At 37.3% G+C, this 21,500-nt stretch overlaps 1 protein-coding gene across 2 annotated transcripts in view; it reads left to right on the top strand.

Moving 5' to 3' along the window:
• LOC131058621 (gamma-glutamyl peptidase 5) overlaps nt 1–21,500 on the top strand; it is a 101,942-nt gene that overhangs the window by 53,486 nt on the left and 26,956 nt on the right. For both annotated transcript variants that reach the window (XM_057992356.2, XM_057992357.2), the window contains exon 3: nt 17,561–17,728. In XM_057992356.2, the coding sequence (XP_057848339.2) occupies nt 17,561–17,728 (168 nt within the window). The remainder of the gene's footprint in view (nt 1–17,560; nt 17,729–21,500) is intronic.

A 21,500-nucleotide genomic window follows, 5' to 3' on the forward strand; every position in this document is an offset into this window, starting at 1 on the left:
CAGTTGAGGAAAAAAATGAAATCGCGCTGTGAAAAATAAGCATTGGTTGCTCAAATTTGTGCACACAAACCTTGTAGAAACAAAAGCTCTCAAACGGGAACACAAACCCTTTGAAAAAAACAAAAACAAATAAAAGCAACCCTCAGCAAGTCAGAAAAACCTTCAAAAATTGCACCAACAATTTTTTTCATAAAAAAGATCGAAATTTTTTTTTTGGAAAGAATTCTAGGTAGGGAGGTTCGAATTTTTCTTAAAAAATTCACCAAACTCTAAAAAATCCCATCGACCCGCTCTGATACCATGTTATGGTAAATCAATGTTATATTAAACAATGGAGACAAAGTCTCCTTAAATAGAAAAGTACAAGTCGAAGTTTCTAAATGAAACAATTGTTAACTAAATGCGAAAATAGAAACTAACTACTAAGACTAGACTGACTAAAGATGACCATTAGAAACATTACATTGTTATTTTAATACCCAATGGTTATAACAACACTGGATTTATTTCATAAACGAGCCAACCCATGAGACTTTTCTTAATTCCTATGTGAATGTTGGCCGACTACGTGAGAAGCATTTTTTATATTTTAATTTGAATTGTTTGATTGTCAACCATGCTTATGTAATCGTCCACTTTTTGGAATTAAAATAAAATAATTGTATTTCAAGTGTGGATGGGTCACCTCTTTTGGGCGAAGGGGTATATGAAGGTATATATGCAAGATGAGTGGGGAAGAAGGCAAGAATTGTATGAAAATCCTTCAGATTTAGTGCAGAGGTATATACTTTATCAGCAGATTTATGAACTTGATTTGAAGAAAATTATAGTAGATTTATGAGCAGAGTTATAGCCAATCTTTGAGAAGAATTATAGAAGATATGTGAGTGGAGTTAGAGAAGATTGATGAACAGGTTTATAACAGATTTATTGCAGATTTTTGAAGGAGAATTATTCCCAAGTAAACTAAGACTTTGTTGCGTCAGAGGTTGGTGCCTGGTGTAGGGGCACCAAGTGGACATAATGAGTCCAATCCATGAGCAATTTAATATTTCTTGTTTTGAATGTAATAAGGATCTAAAGATCCAAGTGGAACAATATCATGTTTGTAAGGCTTTATAGCTATCTTGTTTATCCAATCATGTAATAGGATCCAGGGGGTCAACCTTGGTCACACTTGTTCAAAAGGACCAAGATGAGTCCTGAAAGATGTCATTTGTGTTGTGTGGGCATATTGGACTCCTATGTAATGGTTTTGTGTTGGTTTGGTCGGTTGTAAGGCCAAGAGCGCAAAGTTGTACATTGTTGTCAAATTGTCATGACAACCTTTGTTGTCAACTTAACCACTTTTATGGTTAGTTTGTCTCCAACGGTCCTATGGTTCAAATTTCAGTTGTGGACGTTCGGAGACGTTGGATGTTGCATATAAAAGCCTCTGAGGCCGAACTTATATGATTGATGAAGATTTGATGAATGAGAAGCCATCTTTGTTGCAGGAATTTGTGTCTCAATTTGTGTATTCTCTTTGTTTCATTATTGTATTCGATTGGTGAATGCATCTAATGTGTTTGGAGGGTTGAAATAGTGTTATATCTAACATCTCCAAGTGGTTGCAGGGGTTGAAACAGAGTTCGGAGCCAGGTGATTGATTTTCTTCAATTCTGGGTTCTGAGGAAAGCCTGTTGAGGGTTTCATAAGACATGGTTGGTTTCTGACATTCTCAAGAGTGAAAATTCCTCAAACTCAAGGGGATGTTGGGCCAACAGGTTTATCATAGCATGATAGGGTTGATAGAGGTGGCCGTGAGTGGAGGAGAGAGAAAGGTGCACTGAAATGCTTGGCATTGTGTAATGGCAAGCAATTGAAGAAGGGTAGATTGGTTTGTGGGAAACCAGTTGAGTGCAGGCCCAAACTTCTGGTGGAATCCTTGGTTTTGACACATTTTCTTAGTGTCCAAATGGTTGTGAAGTTTCTGTGAGTCCATTCTAGAGGGGTTTCTTTGTAAAACAGGCCTAATTGGGGCTCTTGACCAATTAGGGCAGGTAGTATTCTGTACGGATGATCCAAAGGACTCCCACCTTAATCTGACATATGTTATAGAGTGCACAAAAGGGTACTCAAAACTGAAATTTGTTTTTCAAGTGGTTTGGGAAGTTTGTGAGTTATTCCCCAAAGACTCAAAAACTAGGGCTACAAGGATTGTGAAGCCTTTGTGAAGAACATGGATATTAGGAAGTTTGTAGACCACTTCCAATGCATGAAACATGTCAAGAGGGATGTGAAAGACATGGTATGAAGGTGTTTTGGGTCTGTTCTTTCTTGTTGGTGTTTGAGCCTTTTGAGTGCATATAGCCTAGTGTAAGGGCCATAGGTAGAGATATGTTGTCTAACATTGAGTGATGTTCACCGTTGGTGTTGTGAAGTTGATGTGTGGAAGTAAGCCTCTTGTTGATTGATCTATTGGAGGAAGTTGAGTGAGTGTGTTGGGATTGGGAATCCTACCTGTTAACTTTTATGACTCAGACCAGCAATCAGACTTTCAGTATTTAATTATTTGTTAACATTAAGTAAATTATAAACCAGTAAATGAAGGAGAGAAGGTAAGTGCACAAGAGACTTACACAATTACCCTGGGAAAACCTCCTAGGAGGAAAAACCCAGCACTAAAGACCCACAGGTCAGATTAAGTATTCAATCTTGAATTGTAACAATACAATACTTAGCTGGAATCTTCAACCTCTTATCAGATCTGCCCTTTTAGTCATATCAGATCTGCACTTCTAAATTCACCAAGTTTGCACCAAGTCTGCTCTTTAATGCACTCTCTAACAGAAATTAGGAACACCAAAATAGCTTCATCTTCCTTGAATAAGTTCGCCCAGTTCACTTAATTTCACACACCAAGGAGCAAAAGAATTTCGCTGATTGCATGGAGTGAAAAATGATTGATTTGATCTTGGCAAATGATCTTTATTTATATGGGCAGGTAACCTTCAAGTCGGCCTTAATTAGATAATTAAGTTTGGCGCCAAAATGGTTTTTGGTGTGGCGTGACATTATAGGGCTGGCCTTGTTTAGGGGCACGCTACCCTCTTTAGCGTGAAGGGTCCAGCCCTACACGTTAACCTTGGAAAGGGGAGGCCCAACCCTTTAGGGGTTTGGATGTTGCCTTAGGCAATCCGAACCCCCTTTCCTAGTTACAAACAATAGTCCCTCTTAACTAGGGAAGAAGAGAATACATAATCTGAACCTTTAGAGTTCCATCTAGCACACAAGCATAGAATGGATCTAGCACACAAGCATAGAATTACATCTTCCACCTAGCACACAAGCATAGGATGGTTCTAGCACACAAGCATAGAAAGTGTAATACACAAGTGGGTCTTTACATAATTACAATTTTCCATCTAGCACACAAGCATAGAATGGATCCTTTCATTCTTGCACACAAGCGAAGAATGGACCAAAACTCTGCAGTAGAGAATCACTGAGATTGAAACTCCCTCTCAACCAGGGTTTCATTTTCCACAATACCAAGTCTATCTCTGAAGTATTCAAACTTCACTCTGGATAAGGGTTTGGTAAGAATATCTGCAACTTGTTCATCTGTGCTAATATACTTCAGCTGAATGGTGCCTCTTTGCACCATATCCGAATGAAGTGATAATGAGTTTCCACATGTTTGGACTTGTCATGGAACACAGGATTTACCGACATCTTTATACAACTTTGATTATCACAATGAATAGTGGTAGGACCACTAGGTTGACCAAATAATCCAACAAGAAGTTTGCGAAGCCACACTACTTCTCTAGATGCAATAGATGCTGCAATGTACTCAGCTTCTGCAGTACTCAATGCTACCGAAGATTGCTTTCTACATGCCCAAGAGATTACTGCAAAACCCAAGTTGAAGCAGATACCCGAAGTACTTTTCTTGTCCTCTACACTTTCTGCCCAATCTGAATCTGAATAGCCTTCCAAGAAGATTGAGGTATTGAGTGAATACTTCAGCACATAACCAATAGTACCTCATAGGTATCTCAAAATGTGCTTGGCTGCAACCAGGTGAACAAGTTTAGGCAAGCTCATGAATTGACTGAGTGCATTCACAACATAACAGATATCAGGTCTAGTATTGACTAGATACATCAAGGATCCAATCAACTGCCTGTACTCGGATGGATCTGCAAAATCAGAGTTAGCTGCAGAAACACTCAACTTCTTTAAGTTAGATTCCATAGGAGTAGACATAGGTTTACAGTCCATCATTTTAAATCTTTTCAGAATATCAAGTGTACTTTTCTTGACTAAGAAAAATTTCATTGGATTTTTGCCATACTTCTAATCCTAGGAAGTAATGCATTAGACCTAAATCCTTCATTTCAAATTTTGAGGCTAATTCTTTCTTACATCTCATGATTAGTTTATTTTCACCAGTGAGAAATAAATCATCCACATACAAAACCAGAATAAGCATATCATCATTACATATCTTCAAGTAAAGGTTATCATCGGCATCATTCTTACGAAATCCTAAGCTTATTAAGTACTTATCAATTCTTTCATACCAAGCATGAGGAGCCTGTTTGAGTCCATATAAGGCTTTCTTCAATCTGCAAACATGAGAATCTCTTTTATGGATTACATAACCTTTTGGTTGCTCAATATAGACTTCTTCCTCAATAACACCATTGAGGAAGGCTGTCTTAACGTCCATTTGATGCAGCTCCCAACCTTTAGCTGCAGCAATAGCTATTATAGATCTAATAGAAGTATATCTAGCAACATGAGCAAATGTTTCCTCATAATCTATTCCTTCCTTTTGAGAAAAACCACGAGCTACAAATCTAGCTTTATATTTTTTAATACTACCATCAGCATTATGCTTAATTTTAAATAACCATTTAGAAGAAACAATAGACTTACCTTTGGGTTTGGGTACAATGTCCCAAACATCATTCTTGATGATAGACTCATACTATTCATCCATGGCTAATTTCCAAGCATGACGAGTCATAGCTTCTTCGACATCATGAGGTTCAGACTCAATGATGTTACACATTATAGAAATGTAGTTGGCATGATTTTGAGGTCTCTTGCTATCTCTGAAGGTTCCTTTGGGAGCAACAAATCCTTCAGCATCTTGAATGATGTTTCTAACCCAAAGTGGCCTCTTCTTGCTGACCACAATATCCTTAGGTATATCTGTAGAGTCCATGGGTTCTGCTGGATCATCCTGAACTTCCTGATCTGGGAGGTCAATGAACTCTTTCTATATCTCAGGGTTAGTATCAACATTTGGTTCTTGATTTTCAATCACAATATCATCATTATCAAATAATGAACCTTTAGATCTTTTGAATGCAATATCTTCTTCAAAAGTTACACCTCTACTTACCTCAACATACCTTCGACCTGAAATGTAGATCCTGAAGGCTTTGGAAGATTCACTGTATCCTACTAAGATGCCTTTCTTTCCAGAGGGATCCAACTTGGTTCGTTTTTCTTTAGGCACATGAACATACACAGGGCTCCCGAAGATCCTTAAGTGGTTGATGTCAGGTTTGATTCCTGTAAAGGCTTCTTCAGGGGTTACATTCTTTAGAGCATGATGAGGACATCTATTCTGAATGTAAACTGCTGTTTTGGATGCTTCCACCCATAGGAAGGGTTGCAGGTCTTGATCATGAATCATGGCTCTTGTAGCTTCAACAATGGTCATGTTCTTTCTTTCAGCAACTCCATTTTGCTGACGATTGTAGGGAACACAAAACTCCTTCTTAATTCCTGTCTCAATACAGAAATCATAAAAATTACCTGAGGTGTACTCACCTCCATTGTCAGACCTTAAACATTTAATTCATTTTCCAGTAGTATTTTCAACCAAGGCTTTGAATTCTTTAAACCTATTTAAGACTTCTTCAGACTCTTTAGATTTAAGAAAGTAAATCCATGTTTTCCTAGAAAAATCATCTATGAAGATAACATAATAAAGGAAACCACTAGGAGATGCTACAGACATAGGACCACATAAATCTGAATGAATAAGCTCTAACTTTTCTTTGGCCCTACTATCGCTTTTATGAAATGGGCTCTTCACATTCTTACCGATTGCACAACCTTTACAAGCATCATCATGAGATAAACTAAGTTTAGGCATACCTTTAACCATTTTACCAAGAGTGGGAAGAGCTTGAAAGTGCAGATGTCCAAGTCTTCTATGCCATAGCTCGCATGATTCAGGAGCCTCATGAATGAGAGCTTGAATTGGGTTAGCTGCAAGCTTATACAAACTATCACATCTATTTCCAATAACACGAGCAGATTTGAAACTAGATTCTTAGACCAAGCAAGTACTTTCCCTTCAGAAAATGCTATTTGCAAACCCTTATCTTCTAAAGCAGAAATGGAAAAATCTAGATACAAAAAGAATATCACTGAGTTGTAAGTAAATACCAGAATCTAGTTTTAAAGAGGTAGTGCCAGAACCTTTTACCGAGTATTGAACATCATCACCGATTACCACATGAAGGTTGGTATCTTTTTCTATCAGATCTGAAAGATGCTCACGGTAACCTGAGATGTGTCTAGAGGCTCCATTGTCAATGATCCAAGTATCACTGTCCGTAGGAACGTTGCTTGATAGAACAGAGATAAGAAGATAGTCCTCATTTTGTTTAGTGACTTCATCTAAATTGGCTTCCCTTTCCTTAGGATCATTCTGACAATCTCTAGCATAGTGACCATACTTATCACATCTGAAACAACGAATATGGGAGGAATCTCTGGACTTCTTCCTTGGATCATAGGAAGAGGATCTAAAATCTTTGCTTCTCTTTTCTTTCTTCCAATGCCCACCTTTCCTAGACTTAGCTGTGAGAACATGATTATCATCTTTGTGAGAGTTCTTGAGTTTTCCTCTTACCTCAATTCGAGATTCCTCTTCAATGCAATCAGATTGAAGATGCTCAAAGTTGGGACGTTTAGCTCTTCCACCAATGCTACAAATGAATGGTTCCCATTCATCAGGTAGACCATTTAATGCAATCATGACAAGATCTTTATCTGAAATTTGGCAATCAAGAGTACTTAACTTGTCCTTCAGTTCATTGATCTTCATGAAGTAGGCCATGATTGAGTCTTCTTCTTTCATTTTGATGTGAAGTAGCTGCTGCCTTAGAGCAAGAGCCCTGCTGAGGTTGTTGACTTCATACATCCCTTCCAAGTGCTTGATCATTTCTCTGGCAGAAGCGAATTTTGATATGACGGTGACAAGATGATTCTTGACTGATTCAATTATGATCTTCCTAGCCTTGAGAGAGTCTTTCTTGAACTGCTTCAGTTCTTCAGCATCTTCAGGAGGGGACAACCTTTCTTCTTCTACAAATTTAAGTAGTTCATTCTCTTCAAGAATCAATAAAATACAGACTTTCCAAGCAGCAAAGTCAAGGGCTCCATCAAGTCTATCTTCAACCCTCAAACCTGACATTTTAATCTGAAAACAAACAACAACTAGATGCAACAAATAATTTACTGAAATATGAAGTTAGTAAAACCTTAGCTCTGGTACCATGTTAACTTTTGTGACTCAAACCAGCAATTAGACTTTCAGTATTTAATTATTTGTTAACATTAAGTAAACTATAAACTAGTAAATGAAGGAGAGAAGGTAAGTGCACAAGAGACTGACACAATTACCCTGGGAAAACCTCCAAGGAGGAAAAACCCAGCACTAAAGACCCATAGGTCAGATTATGTATTCAATCTTGAGTTGTAACAATACAATACTTAGCTGGAATCTTCAACCTCTTATCAAATCTGCCCTTTTAGTTATATCAGATCTTCACTTCTAAATTCACCAAGTCTGCACTAAGTCTGCTCTTTAATGCACTCTCTAACACAAATTAGGAACACCAAAATAGCTTCGTCTTCCTTGAATAAGTTCGCCCAGTTCACTTAATTTCGCACACCAAGGAGCAGAAGAATTTCGTTGATTGCATGGAGTGAAAAATGATTGATTTGATCTTGGCAAATGATCTTTATTTTTATGGGCAGATAACCTTCAAGTCAACCTTAATTAGATAATTAAGTTTGGTGCCAAAATGGTTTTTGGCTAAGTCACCAGGTTCGAATTCGAATTCAAAGTTCGACAACTTTGAAATTCGAATGAAGTTCGATGCGGAAAAAATTTGAAATGTATAAAATTTGAATTGAATTCGCCATATGTAATTTTTAAATTTTTTTAATAAATATATGTAATATATCTATAAAATTGCGTAAATAGTTTAACATTGATAAATAGATTTGAAATCATTACAAAAAGATGACACATTTATAAAATATAAACCATAGGAAACATATGCTTTCACTATTGCAAAGATGTTCTTTTGTCAAAAAGGTACAATAACAGTCAAAAACTTTAGAACTTTAAAATAACTTGAAGTCATCAAGAGCACTTGGCTGGGATGCCAAATCATCATCATCTGTATCACTACTCAGTTCATCATCTGCAAAGTCAAGCTCATCTGCATCTGGCATTGCTATGCCTTCAAGAGTTTGTTCTAAAGAAGTGTTCTTTGCTGATTTGTTCATCAGCAATTTCAAATTGCTGCGAACATAGACAAGATCTCCCAACTTTCCAGTTAGCAATTTGTTCCTCTTTTTGGAATGGATGTGGTCAAAGCAACTCCAGTTCCTCTCACAAGCTGATGAACTTGCTCCCTGACTCAAAATTCGAATAGCAAACTCTTGCAGTTCAAGAGCTGATGATCCACAAGCGATCCACCATCTATATCCAGGCATACGTGGCAAGTCATATTTGGCTTCTGCCCCTCCAAACATCCCTTCTCCTCTCTTGTATTGCCAACTTTGATCTCTAATTAGTGCTGCAATTTTTGGATCTGGTACATACCTGCTAATGGCTTGGTAAAGCCTTGCCATGATCATTATCACCCCTTCTATCAATAGAAAACAACTTAGGCTCCAAAAAGCAAGCTGTTGCATGTAAAGGTGTGTGCATCATTTTCCATCTGCAATCAACTGTCTCCCATAACTGCATATATTTTGCTTCTTCATTATTTAGTGCTGTTTGAATAGATTCCTTACACCGGTCCATGCTTTCATAAAGCATGCCAAGGCAAGGAGTGTCACCATCAACCATACGAAGCACATCAACAATTGGTTCACATACAAGCAAAACTTTTGCTGCACTTTCTGAGAAATTGCTGTTTAGGATGATTTGCTCTATGTTCTTCCCCTTGGGGCCTTTAGAAAGCACTGAACTTTCCCACTGATTGGAACAAATAACAGACCTCAAAGCTGCTTTTTCTTCAACCACTCTTTTCAAAGTGATATAATATGAAGCAAATCTTGTTTCACAAGGCCTCAACAATTCCTTTGATGCATGCTGCCTATAAATACTCAATGTGAGACGATGATTCCATGTGAAATTTGCAATTGCTCTCCCTCTATGAATAGCTTCATTTACCCATGGGAATTTAGCCAAGTCATGAAGCAACAAATCGAGACAATGGGCTGCACATGGGCTCCAATATATCTTTGGGTACTTCTCTACAATCAGCCTCCCAGCTCCCACACAATTTGCTGCACTATCAGTGACCACTTGAACCACATTTTCCACCCCTACTTCAAAAATGTCTTCCTCTAATATTTGAAAAATATACTCTGAAGTTTTCTTGTGGTTCATGGTGTCAACGACTTTCAAAAACACAACACCTTCAGGACAAGACACCAAAACATTAATCAATGGCCTGGACACATATGTGACCATCCATCACTCAATATAGTGCAACCTGTTTCCTTCCAAATGGCTTTGACATCAGCTAATTTTTCAGTCACTCTATCTTTTGACCTTTGCAAAAGAGTTGTCTTGATAGCCTTTGAACCTGGGGGTGTGTACCCTTTGCCAAACTCTGCAATTTTCTGAATTGCATTACGGAAATGAGGATTTCTCGCAACATTGAATGGAATAGCACTCGTGTAAAACAAATCAGCAACTGCATCATCCACCTGTTGTTTCTCTACTGGTTTCCAAAAGTTGTTCAGTGTTCCACTCTGTTTTGATACACTCACTGCTTCGGATTGCACAGAAGAGGAAGACATGACAGATGTGAATCTAGATATATCTCCTTCAATTCTTTGTTTCTTTGTGCCTTCTTCATTTTGCCTACCGTTGAAGCATCCAACTCTTTCTCTAGAATAGCTTTAAGTTCTGGAGTCGCACCTATGCATGTTTGAACACCTCCACCTGGACCCCCTCTATTAGCAAGGAAGTGGTCCCTAAGCCTTGTTAAAGTTCCAATAATATTTGCCTGACATATGTTACATTTGATGTGAGGTCCATTTCGGGTCACATGCTTCCATGCCTCAGAAGTTGATTTGGGAGGAGCCATTAAATGAAAATCTGCATGTTTGGAAAGAAAAATTAAAAAACACACTACATTTATTTCAACCTTTCAAAATAGAAATACTTTTAAGTTTTAACAATTTCACATTATAAAAAATAAACATTATAAATTTATAAATAAACATTATAAAGTATAAACTATTAATTAACCTAAAAAAATATTAAATAAACAACATTATTAAATAATAAACCTAAAAAAATATTAAATAAACAACATTATAAACATTAAATAAACAACATTATAAACATTAAATAAACAACATTATAAACATTATAAATAAATAATAAACCTAAAAAAATATTAAATAAACAACATTATTAAATAAATAATAATGAAATTTATAATAAACATTATTAAATTGTTTATAAAAATATTAAACCTAAAAAAAAATTAAAAAAATATAAAATATATAATATAAAATTACAAACTATTAATATAAAATTATAAATTTATAAACATTATAAACATTATAAACATTATAAATAAATAAAGAAATAATAAACCTAAAAAAAATGGCGGCCTACCTGTGCATGTCGAGGATAGGTCGTAGACTGGTGGCGTCACGGACTGGTGGTGTCGCGGACAGGTGGCGACGCGGACTGGTGGCGTCGCGGACTGGTGGTGGCGTCGCGGACTGGTGGCAGTCGAGCGGATTGGGCGACTCCCGTGGGCGTGACTGGTGTGACTCCCGTGGGCATTAGCAACTCGCGTGGCGGCCGGGCGGACTGGGTGACTCCCGTGGGCGTTGGCAACTCGTGTGGCGGCCGGGCGGATTGGGTGACTCCCGTGGGTGTTGGCAACTCGCGTGGCGGCTGGGCGGATTGGGTGACTCCCGTGGGCGTTGGCAACTCGCGTGGCGTGACTGTAACTCTTGCGGCCGCCCTATTTATAAAATCCACGACAAAACCCTAAAACGCAAGCCAAAAAAAACTTTATCGCAAACCCTAAACTTTAATTCGAATTTAATCGAATTTTTGCATAATTTTTCAAGTTCGGCGAATTTCAAACTTCAAGGTTCAAATTCAGCTGAACCTAGTGACTTAGGTTTTTGGTGTGGTGTGACATTATAGGGCTGGCCCTGTCTAGGGGCACACTACCCTCTTTAGCGTGAAGGGTCCAGCCCTACATGTTAACCTTGGAAAGGGAAGGCCCAACCCTTTAGGAGTTCGGATGTGTGATGTCCCCATCAAATTAATACCATTTGGTGGTATTAATTGTGAATAAAATGAACTCTCGTTATTTTATATTAGTTCGAATGTTGACTAATATATTATAATAAGAGCTCAATATTTGATTTTTCAATAAAGATTAGAAGTTAAATATTAGTTTTTCTTAATTACTTTGCCTAACTATTATTTGATTATTTAATCTTGCGGAAGTTGGTTTTCCTACGGGAATTTTACCTGCTATTTGTCTTTTAAATAAGGATTGGCAAATAATGAGAGGCGTCGGATTTTTATACAAACAATGCTTGAAGAGAAGTTTGATTATCTGTGAGATATCAAAGCATATTAATGATTTCCTTTTGCCAGCCATAACTGGCCTATTGGAACTGTGAACCAAGGAGTGATCTATGGCATGAGTATTGGTCGATATTACTGATATGCATGTTCATTCACACCAACTGGAGGAGACAATCAAAAGTTTGGCGGGGAGGCACGCGAACTCCATTCCTCACGAAGACTATCAGAAACATAGCGGAGAGGCACACAAAATCAACTCTTTCATCGTTTCCTAGATACTCGATATCGGGTGTAGCAATTAATACAAACTCTTTTCCGGTTCACGAGAGACAAAGACACCCGATATCGGGGGTATTCCCTACTGGTTCGTGCAGTCACGAAGGACTACAACGTCACCAATGGTGTAGCAGAAGTATCGTATTGAGCAGTGTAGCCGAAGTATTATTACCCGTGGTGCGGCAGAAATGGAATATCGGAAGTATCATTACCCGTGGTTTAGTGGAAGGGGATTTCTTCTTGAAGGAGTCGTGTCCCAGATTCATCCCATTTTCTATTAGGCTTCACGATGAATCCATGGAGATCTTCCGGTGACCAACAACACGTGAATAGCATCAACTGTTATAGCACGGTTATCCCGTGCACTATTATATATACTTCGTGAATAATGAATGCTTTGTTCTGTCAATAAATGAAATACCAGCAAGTGGAAGGAAAATTGAGTTTGTGTGAATGAAAATATCACTGTTTGAACGTTATTGATTGTTCTGCCAATAACTCATTGGCTATGTTGAAAAACATGTTGCTGATGAACTGGACATATATCTAATAGATAATTAAGGAATTTTACAGGATGTTGCCTTAGGCAATCCGAACCCCCTTTCCTAGTTACAAACAATACTACCTAGTTTCCCTGTGGCTCTGCATCAGTGCCTATCAATAGAAAAGATTGGTGTCTCTTGCTGGGTTGATATTTAGTAGTGGGGATTGGTGTCTCTATTAGGTTGGTGCCTACAAAGTTTGTAAAAGAATTTTATATAAGCAATATTTTGCCATGGTTTTCTCTTAAAAGGGTTTCCATATAAATCTTGTGTTCTTAATTGTTGATATTGTGTGATTGATATTATTGATTACAAATCTGAAAAAGTAAAAGAAACCTTATACTGATTCACCCCTGCAAGCGTGTCATCATCAATTGGTATTAAAGTAGGTTCCTTCAACTTTCAAGTAATGCTAACCACTAGAAGGTAGACCTCAATAGCACACATGGCGTGTCAAGAAGGATTCTCCTCAAATAGGGCTCCTTTGTGTCATGTCCCCTCTGGGATCGTTATACATATACAGAGAGAAAGAGAGGGAGACCCTAAATGAATTTATATAATAATTACCAACGAAGGAATATTTGAAAGTTATTTCTTTATTAAATATTATTGTTTAATTAAAAGTTATAACTAATAATATTCCTTAAAAGATAAGGATGGGTAAAAAGAATACGTACAAAGTAATCATATGCATTTTCTCCAACAAACAAAAATAGCATTTGGACTAACTGACATTAACAATTGATTGGACATTACATCACTAGTAGTCCTCAATTTTGTGAAGTCTCTAAAAGAGACAAAATGGCGAATGTAATTAAAAGACAAGTATTAAGATAATGTAATATATTAATATATTAGGAAAGTAAAATGATATAAGACAATTGTAATATATTAATATATTATGAAATTAAAACATTAAATAATATTAATATATTATTTACACAGAATAAATTATTATATTTTAATTGGGAAAATTACGTGGATATATTAATTAGGCAATGTTATATTATGGAAATAAAATAATGTAAAACAATTAGCAAAATGAAGGAATTAAAACATTAAATAATATTAATATATTATTTAAATAGAATAAATTATTTTAATTTGGAAAAATATGTAGATACGTTAATATATTAAATGAGCAATGAAATATTTAAAAGCACGTAGATATAGTTGATTAAGGGAACGTCACGTGGACCCCCCGTCACACCCCTTCCCATGGAAGGGGCCCCGTGGAGGGTCACGCCTATCCCTCTCCACGGGTATAAACCCATACTAGGACAGACCAAACAAGGGAGGAAAAAAAAAGGTAGGGGGCATGGAGGATAGGAAGACTATTGCGTGGCAGGGAAGGTCTGAAACTACGACAGCAAACTGCAGGTAAGTAGTATGAACATGTTATTATATATGTTAATAGATATATAAAATGAAAACGATAGTACTTATGTTAATGAATACTGAATATTTAAGTACATATATTAAATGGATATAGTAAATTAGTATACATATTAATGAATACAGTAATAAACAGTCTAATACAGATATTAATGAATGATGTGAAATATTAATGGATATGTATAAACGTAGGTTAAGGAATACGTATCAATGAACAGTAGGGATATAAATTAATAAATGTAATGTTCATTAATATTAATTAATGTGTAATGTTCATACATATTGGTAATGTGTAATGTTCATTAATGTGTGGATATTAATTGTAGTCTAGTGAATGTACATATATTAATCAATGTGTAGTATTCACTAGTCACTAAACGTAGGTAAAAGATATAATTTGTTAATTGTTGTATACATAAGTTTGCATATTAAGAAAGATTAGGAATACAAAGGTATTTTAAGAAATGTAATGCATATGTAAAAGATGGAAGATTATATTGATATATATGTTAATTAAAGAATACATTGAGAATTCATGTTAACACAAGGGATAGTTTATAAACTGAAAATGTTATGCAAATGTATGGCTTGGTTGACTAAAACTCAACCAAGAAGAGAAGGATCTGGTCAATTCCCTTGAGGACTTGGATGATGGAGGCATCATTCGAGACAAGGAAAGGCAAGGGTCTTCCTTGGCTGGCTTGGGCGTAAGAGGTTATACCCAAGACAAGACTCAAAGGTCGGGCCGGTCCCCTTTGAGGACTTGGGTGATGAAGGCATCACCCAAGGCAAGGAATTGACAAGGGTCTTCCTTGGAGGGCTTGGGTGTAAGAGGTTACACCCAAGACAGGATTCACACTCATCTTTGATTTCTAAGAGGGCTTGGAACCAAGGGGTTCCAAGAGGGCGAGCTTCATGACCGCCTAAGGACATCTTGGAACCAAGGGGTTCCAAGAGGGCGAGCTTCATGGCCGCCTAAGGACATACCTTGTATGGTATTCGTATCCTTTTTATTAGATAAAAATTATGATTATGTTAATTAAGCATTAAAGTTAGAATTGCAATTTAGATTCCTTATATATATATATGTTTGTTATGTTCTTACAATCTGTTTTGCAGGATAATGATCTCTAAATAGTAGGGACATTACACTTTGTTTGATGGAACAAACTATGCCTTTTGGAGCATAAGGATGCACACTTACCTAATGGCTCTTGGCTTTGACATTTGGCAATCAGTAGTGGTTGGTTATGTTGCTCTTACTTCTCCACCAATTGTTGGATCAAGCTAGAAAGAGGGCTAGTGAAAAGAATGCAAAAGCCATGATGAATGCTATTTTGTTTGGTCTATTAGAATAAGAGTTTGTGAAGGTGATGCAATGTGCAACGGCAAAAGAAATCTGAGATAAACTAAAAAAAATTCATGAAGGAGATGAAAAGGTGAAGAGAGCTAAGCTTTGAAGTTTGAACACATAGAAGACAATTTGAGAGTTTGAAAATGAATGACGAAGAAAACATTGCAGCCTATCTACATCGCATTGATGAAATTGTCAACAGCATAAGAGGTCTTGGTGTGACGGTTGAAGACTCAATGATTGTGTAAAAAGTGTTGAGGTCTCTTCCCTTGAGATTTGATGTGAAATTTTCTGCAATTGAAGAGATAAAGAATCTAGATAAACTCCCAATGGATGAATTGCATGGGATCCTAATGGCATATGAAATGAAAACCAAAGAGGAGAAATCATCTAAGTGAGACGGTTATGGTCTCTTCTCTAATTTGAGGTCTTGGTAAGACGGTTGAAGACTCAATGAAAGTTTTGATGCAAAATTCTCTGCAATTGAAGAGATAAAGAATCTAGATAAACTCACAATGGATGAATTGCATGGGATCCTAATGTCATATGAAATGAACACCAAAGAGGAGAAATCATCTAAGCAAGAGGCAGGCTTGAAATCCTCCAAGAAGGTGAAGAATAAGGATCCCATGCCAAGCGATAGCTCCAATAATGAATCAGAAAAAGAGGAAGCTCATTTTGGTAGGAGGCTCAAGAAAGGATGTGGCAAGTACAAAGGTAAGTTTCCCTTTAAATGTCATAATTGTGGAAAGGTAGGACATTTTTCTGCCAAATGTCTATAGGAAAATAAAAGTAGTAATGATGAGGAAGAGCATAACATGAAGAAAGATAGCAAACATCATCAACAGAAGAAGGATTATAAATAGGGAAAAAATGAGAAAAAGAAGAGCTTTTCACAAACACAAGAAAAGCCTTTATTCAAAAGAGAAAACAGCTATTCTAAACATTTGCATTTGGAAACTGTTTGATGAAATGTTTGCGAGTCAAAAATCAGAAATATTGCAAGTGTATGCTGTATGAGCAAATTCCCAGGTAGGGTTATTACATTGTATTCTATCAAAATATATCAATTTGATTAGATGATGCAAGATTGATAATTAACAGTCATATGATGTCACTATATTGTAATATCATTAATGATGCCGTGATGGGCTTGCAAAGGACTCTTTGCTGCTTTTAGTGCCTTTTTTGGGTTTTCGTTGATCTCAAAATATAATTTACTGACTTTTAGTGATGTCTAAAACTAAATTATTGTAATTGGTGACAACCTACTGTTTGGTGATTCTCAATGGAGAAAGAAATTCTAGGACTTGCCCAGCTACTTGACACCATTATCTGTCTTTGATATGGAGCATTTTGAAAAGGATCGTGTTGCACATTTTATTAATTATTAGATAATATAAGATAATCAGATAAGATATTTTTCATTTCAGTGATTTACATGAACAACTCTTGAACTTCTAATATATTGGTAAAATAACAACGAATATTGGAACCTAGCATGCAACTCAATGACTTGCTTACAGTGAATTAAAATCATTGGAAAATTTCAACTAAGTTGATAAGCTACAAATAAGCATGGTTCACTTTAAAATCCTTGTCTGAGAGAAGGAATAATTCCTTGAGCAACATTGCAAGGTTCTGTCATTTGATGGTGCTATAAGAGTCACTACCATACTTTTTGATCTACAATCAGCATTGCATCTTCTTGTTGTGGATAGAAATCTATTAAGAAAAGAAGAATTGTGAAATTGAACACTGCTTAATGATTGTTTTTTCCATGTGTTACAAATTAAATTATATATACAAAGAACACTTACAGGCATAAAGATGTACCCCTCAATGGAATCAGTATATGTACATGGTTGAGGGCTGTCTACCAGCTAGTCTATGTCTCTTGGCTCATTCAATCTCAACAATACATTAGTTGGCTGTGTTCTAGGCTGGTATTTTATAATAATAGATTTTTATGCAATGAAGAAACAGAAATTTATCTCACAAGAGATTCTATTCTAGATCAAAATTAACTGAGATAATATTTCTTATAACATGTTAGGAATGCATTTATATCTGTGTTAGCTAAATTTTTCTTTGATACAGGTTTCTTGTATTCCTCCAAGTGGTGTTGTTTTGGGTTACTCAGCCAGAACAGCTATTGAAATCTTTGCAGTTGGAAACTCGGTCCTTGGTATTCAAGGCCATCCAGAATTTTCTGAGGATGTCATGCTAGACTTACTAAAGTCTCGTCTTGCTCGAGGGACCATTAGCGTATGTGCCCTAACTTGTGTTTGTGTATCAACTATCAAGCATAAGAAGAAAGCATTGTTACATTTGTATGCATTGGTAATATATTAGCCTAACACATCAAAAAATTAACTGAGCCACATTTCTTTTTAATATTCTAATAACATTAAAATTCTTAGTAGGTTTTTTGAACAGGACTGCTAATATTATAGATATGGCTATAGATTTAGCCTGTAATTGCTGTCATCAATGTTAAATATTAAAAGTGATGGTTCAATGCCTGAAGTAGCTAGCAGCCAGTATTGGATTGCATTTTGGGCACATAGAAGCTACTCTGTTTTACAAAAATCGAGTATGATTCAATTCAATTGTGTATTAGTACAATGCAATAATAAAATCAGACAGACATAACTGGCTAGAGTGAGAAAGAATCTTTGGGTGAGGCTTTCTCTTGCTACATTAGAAACATTGGTAATGATTGGTACATGAAATTCTTCCCAGTCACTTAGAGTAGATGGAAGATATACTAAGATCCAATAAATGAATGTAAGAATAATTAAGTTGTTGAGGGATGACAATGAAGTGATCAGTAAAATTTATAATTAGAATGAAGAAAAATGTTCAAGTATAAAACTATATAATTCCAAATCAAAAGTTTTCATGAAGATGATGTACTTGTGGATTGCTTAAATTCTTCATAAGACGTGTTTATTGATGGATTTGGACCAAATAAAGAAAGTAAATGAGAGTTGTATTGTCTATTACATCTGAGATAGGGATCAGTTCCACTAGAAAGAAAGGAAGAAAAGAAAGGAATTATATAAATGTCCACGAATGATAAAAAATAGATCCACAAGGCAAAAAGAACAAAACTGCGAGAATAGCCAAAACATCAGCATGAAACTAAAAAGAGTAACCTAAAACAAGGATGATAATAAAAAAGAAAATGCAGGCGGGAAGTGTTTAGCTTCCCATTGTTGAATGTTCTTAGCAATTTCATTTGTATTTTGCAAGACAACAGAAAATGGAATAGTTTATGCGCTAAAATTTCTTGTCAAGTTGGAAGAGGAAGCTTCTTTGTAACTAAAACTAACCCTTGAATCTAGAGGACAAAATCTACAATTACAATAATTATTTGGGGTTTTTGTTGCAAAGTGAAACAAATCAAACCAAACCTGGCCTATCTTTTTGGCCTCGGGTACAAGCACAAAACTTAAATCAACTCTTCTTTCAGTGAGAAGATTTAATATTTTTTTGACTCCAAATTGCATGAAGCAGTAGCTATTCTAAACACAACGGTCACTTATCCTTCTGGCTAAAAGCAGAAACCAGCAAGTCAGTATATACAAAAGTTTCAGGAATAAGCTACCTTAACACATAGTTAACACTAGATTTCAGAAATTGAATAACTAGAGCTGCATTTTGTTGGACTCCTATTGTTGGCGGTAAATTGCCCACATATGAATAATACTTGGTTATGTTTAGTTAATAAATGGCAATGTAATGTTCCCGTAGGGGTTAGTTGGTAGTTGCCAATGGTTGGTATCTCGCCAACTGCTTTACATGTTGGAATAAAAGATATCTTTTTGCCATAATTGTCTTTTGTGAATTATATATGTTGTTACTATTCATGTACCTATTACTTTCTGTTTACTTTTTGTAGTCTAAAAACCCACACCATAGGGAGTAAACATTTTGGTGCCATTGCCGATACAAACTCGGAGATCAATATGGCAGCAGGCGGTAGGCACATATAATGGGCCAACCATTTCAGCAACAATTACTAGTAACTGAAAGTGAGACCCAAGAAGAAGTGACACAGGCAAAAGTACAGGAGGATCAATTGATAGAAGACTTGGTAGACCTATGGGAGGTTTTAGTCACCCAGTACGTGCAGAGGGAAGCTCAGGAGAACTGTTTTTGATCTTCTCAGAAGTCTTCCAAGGCCGTTGGCACAAAATCCGACCAAACTGCAAGACCGATGGGAGGAAAGCAACCATCAACATCAGTAGCAAATATTGCAATGGTATGAAGAATGGAACCATAGGGAAGAAGAGGAGAGGGATACGAGCAGACGTCGTACCCATGACAATTAATGCCCCTATGACCGAACAAAGACCAATGACGTACTAGAAACACCCGAGAGGTAGGGGAGGGATCAGTACAAAGATCTCTCCGTGTGAGGGAACAAAGTGAGTGGAGACAGCGGTTACGCGAACTTGCTGAAGGCTCGGAGAGTCCGGAAAGAGGAAGTAGGAGTCGAAGCCGTAGTTGGGAGAGGCACATACTATGTATGTGGAACCAATTGGTAGAGGTTGCGAGGAACCTACCACTTCCAGACGTAGCGGAGGGAAATCTCGTCGACCCGGCCACACACTCGACATCAAGTGAAGAGTTCAGAACCAAGTTTGAGAGCAGTTTGTCTGTATAGTCGGTATGTGATGAAGGAGAAGACCAGAATCTCCAAATTGAGGTTGTCGAAATTTTGGAAATCAATTTGCAAACAATTGAAAATTTATCCGTCACAGATGGACCACTTAGAATAGGGGGCCCTGAGCCAAAGACCCCAAGGAGAAGTCCAGAAATGAGGAAAGTAACCAAGGTGTGGAGGACACAGACGGTGAACACGTAGAGGGCTCGCACGTGGCTGACATTACAAGTGGAGCATCGGAACGCGGAGAGCAAAACTGTCCAATCTGGTCTTGGGCACATAGTACGCTTCCCTTCCGAAGGATGGTGACTCCCATGACAAGTCCAGGAGTGGAGATGCAAAAACTCCCAAAGTTCATGGGAGATGGATCCGAAGATCTTGTAAGGCATCGCAAGACCTGTGAAACCATATGGCTATCGATGAGACAAGATGACAAGTACTATTGGCTGAGATCATTCCCGACCACATTGAGAGGAGCAACATTGATTGGTTCCCAGACTTGGAGATGGGGCAAACAAGTTCATGGGAATACTTGAAAAAGGCCTTCCAAGAAGAATTCAAACTCCTGAGGGATGACAATGAAATCGTAGCAGGAATATATAATACCAAACAATGGAAGAATGAAACCGTGCGAGCTTACAATTGTAGGTTCAAGGAACTGCTAAACAAAATGGAAAACTAGCCGACAAATGGATTAAAGAAGCGGTGGTTTGTCGAGGGATTAGTCCCCTCTCAGGAAGAAGATGAAAGTTGTCCCTCTGTCATCGTACACCGATGCTTGCAATCGGGCGATGTACATTGAAATTAGAACAAGACATCAAGGGGGAAGAAAAAGGCTAGTGATGATGACAATACAGATGGAAGTAGCGATGGGGAGTCAAAAAGTGTACAATCCCTACATAGGGATATGATATGAATGATGGAGTTGAAGGCAGGGAAGGAGAGTGCCAAGGAGAGCAAGGAAGTATGGTATACCGAGTCTATCGACTACAAGGCAAAAAGTCATACCAAGGGCACTTGCTCGAAAAAATCATTCCATGACATCTGTCAGGTACTGGGCTATTCCATCAAGGAATGCCCATACAACTTGAAAACAAGGAGAACACAAGTGCTCTCGCCCCAGGGGAACAAGCTACTTCACCAACCACACCACTCAAACCCTTGACAAACCCAGATGCCTCGCCAAGAGGGTACCGCAACAATCGACGAGGGAACAACCGATCTAACAACAACACGTCGCAAAGCAAGATCTAGTAAAACGTGAAGGAGAGACCCATGATCCAGTGCCGGAAGTGCAACAAGTGGGGTCCTTCACTCGTGAATGCCAGAGTGGTAACAATAATGGGTTGCTGTGTAAGTGGTGTG

Source organism: Cryptomeria japonica, chromosome 2, assembly GCF_030272615.1.
Source record: "Cryptomeria japonica chromosome 2, Sugi_1.0, whole genome shotgun sequence".
Lineage (NCBI taxonomy): Eukaryota > Viridiplantae > Streptophyta > Pinopsida > Cupressales > Cupressaceae > Cryptomeria > Cryptomeria japonica.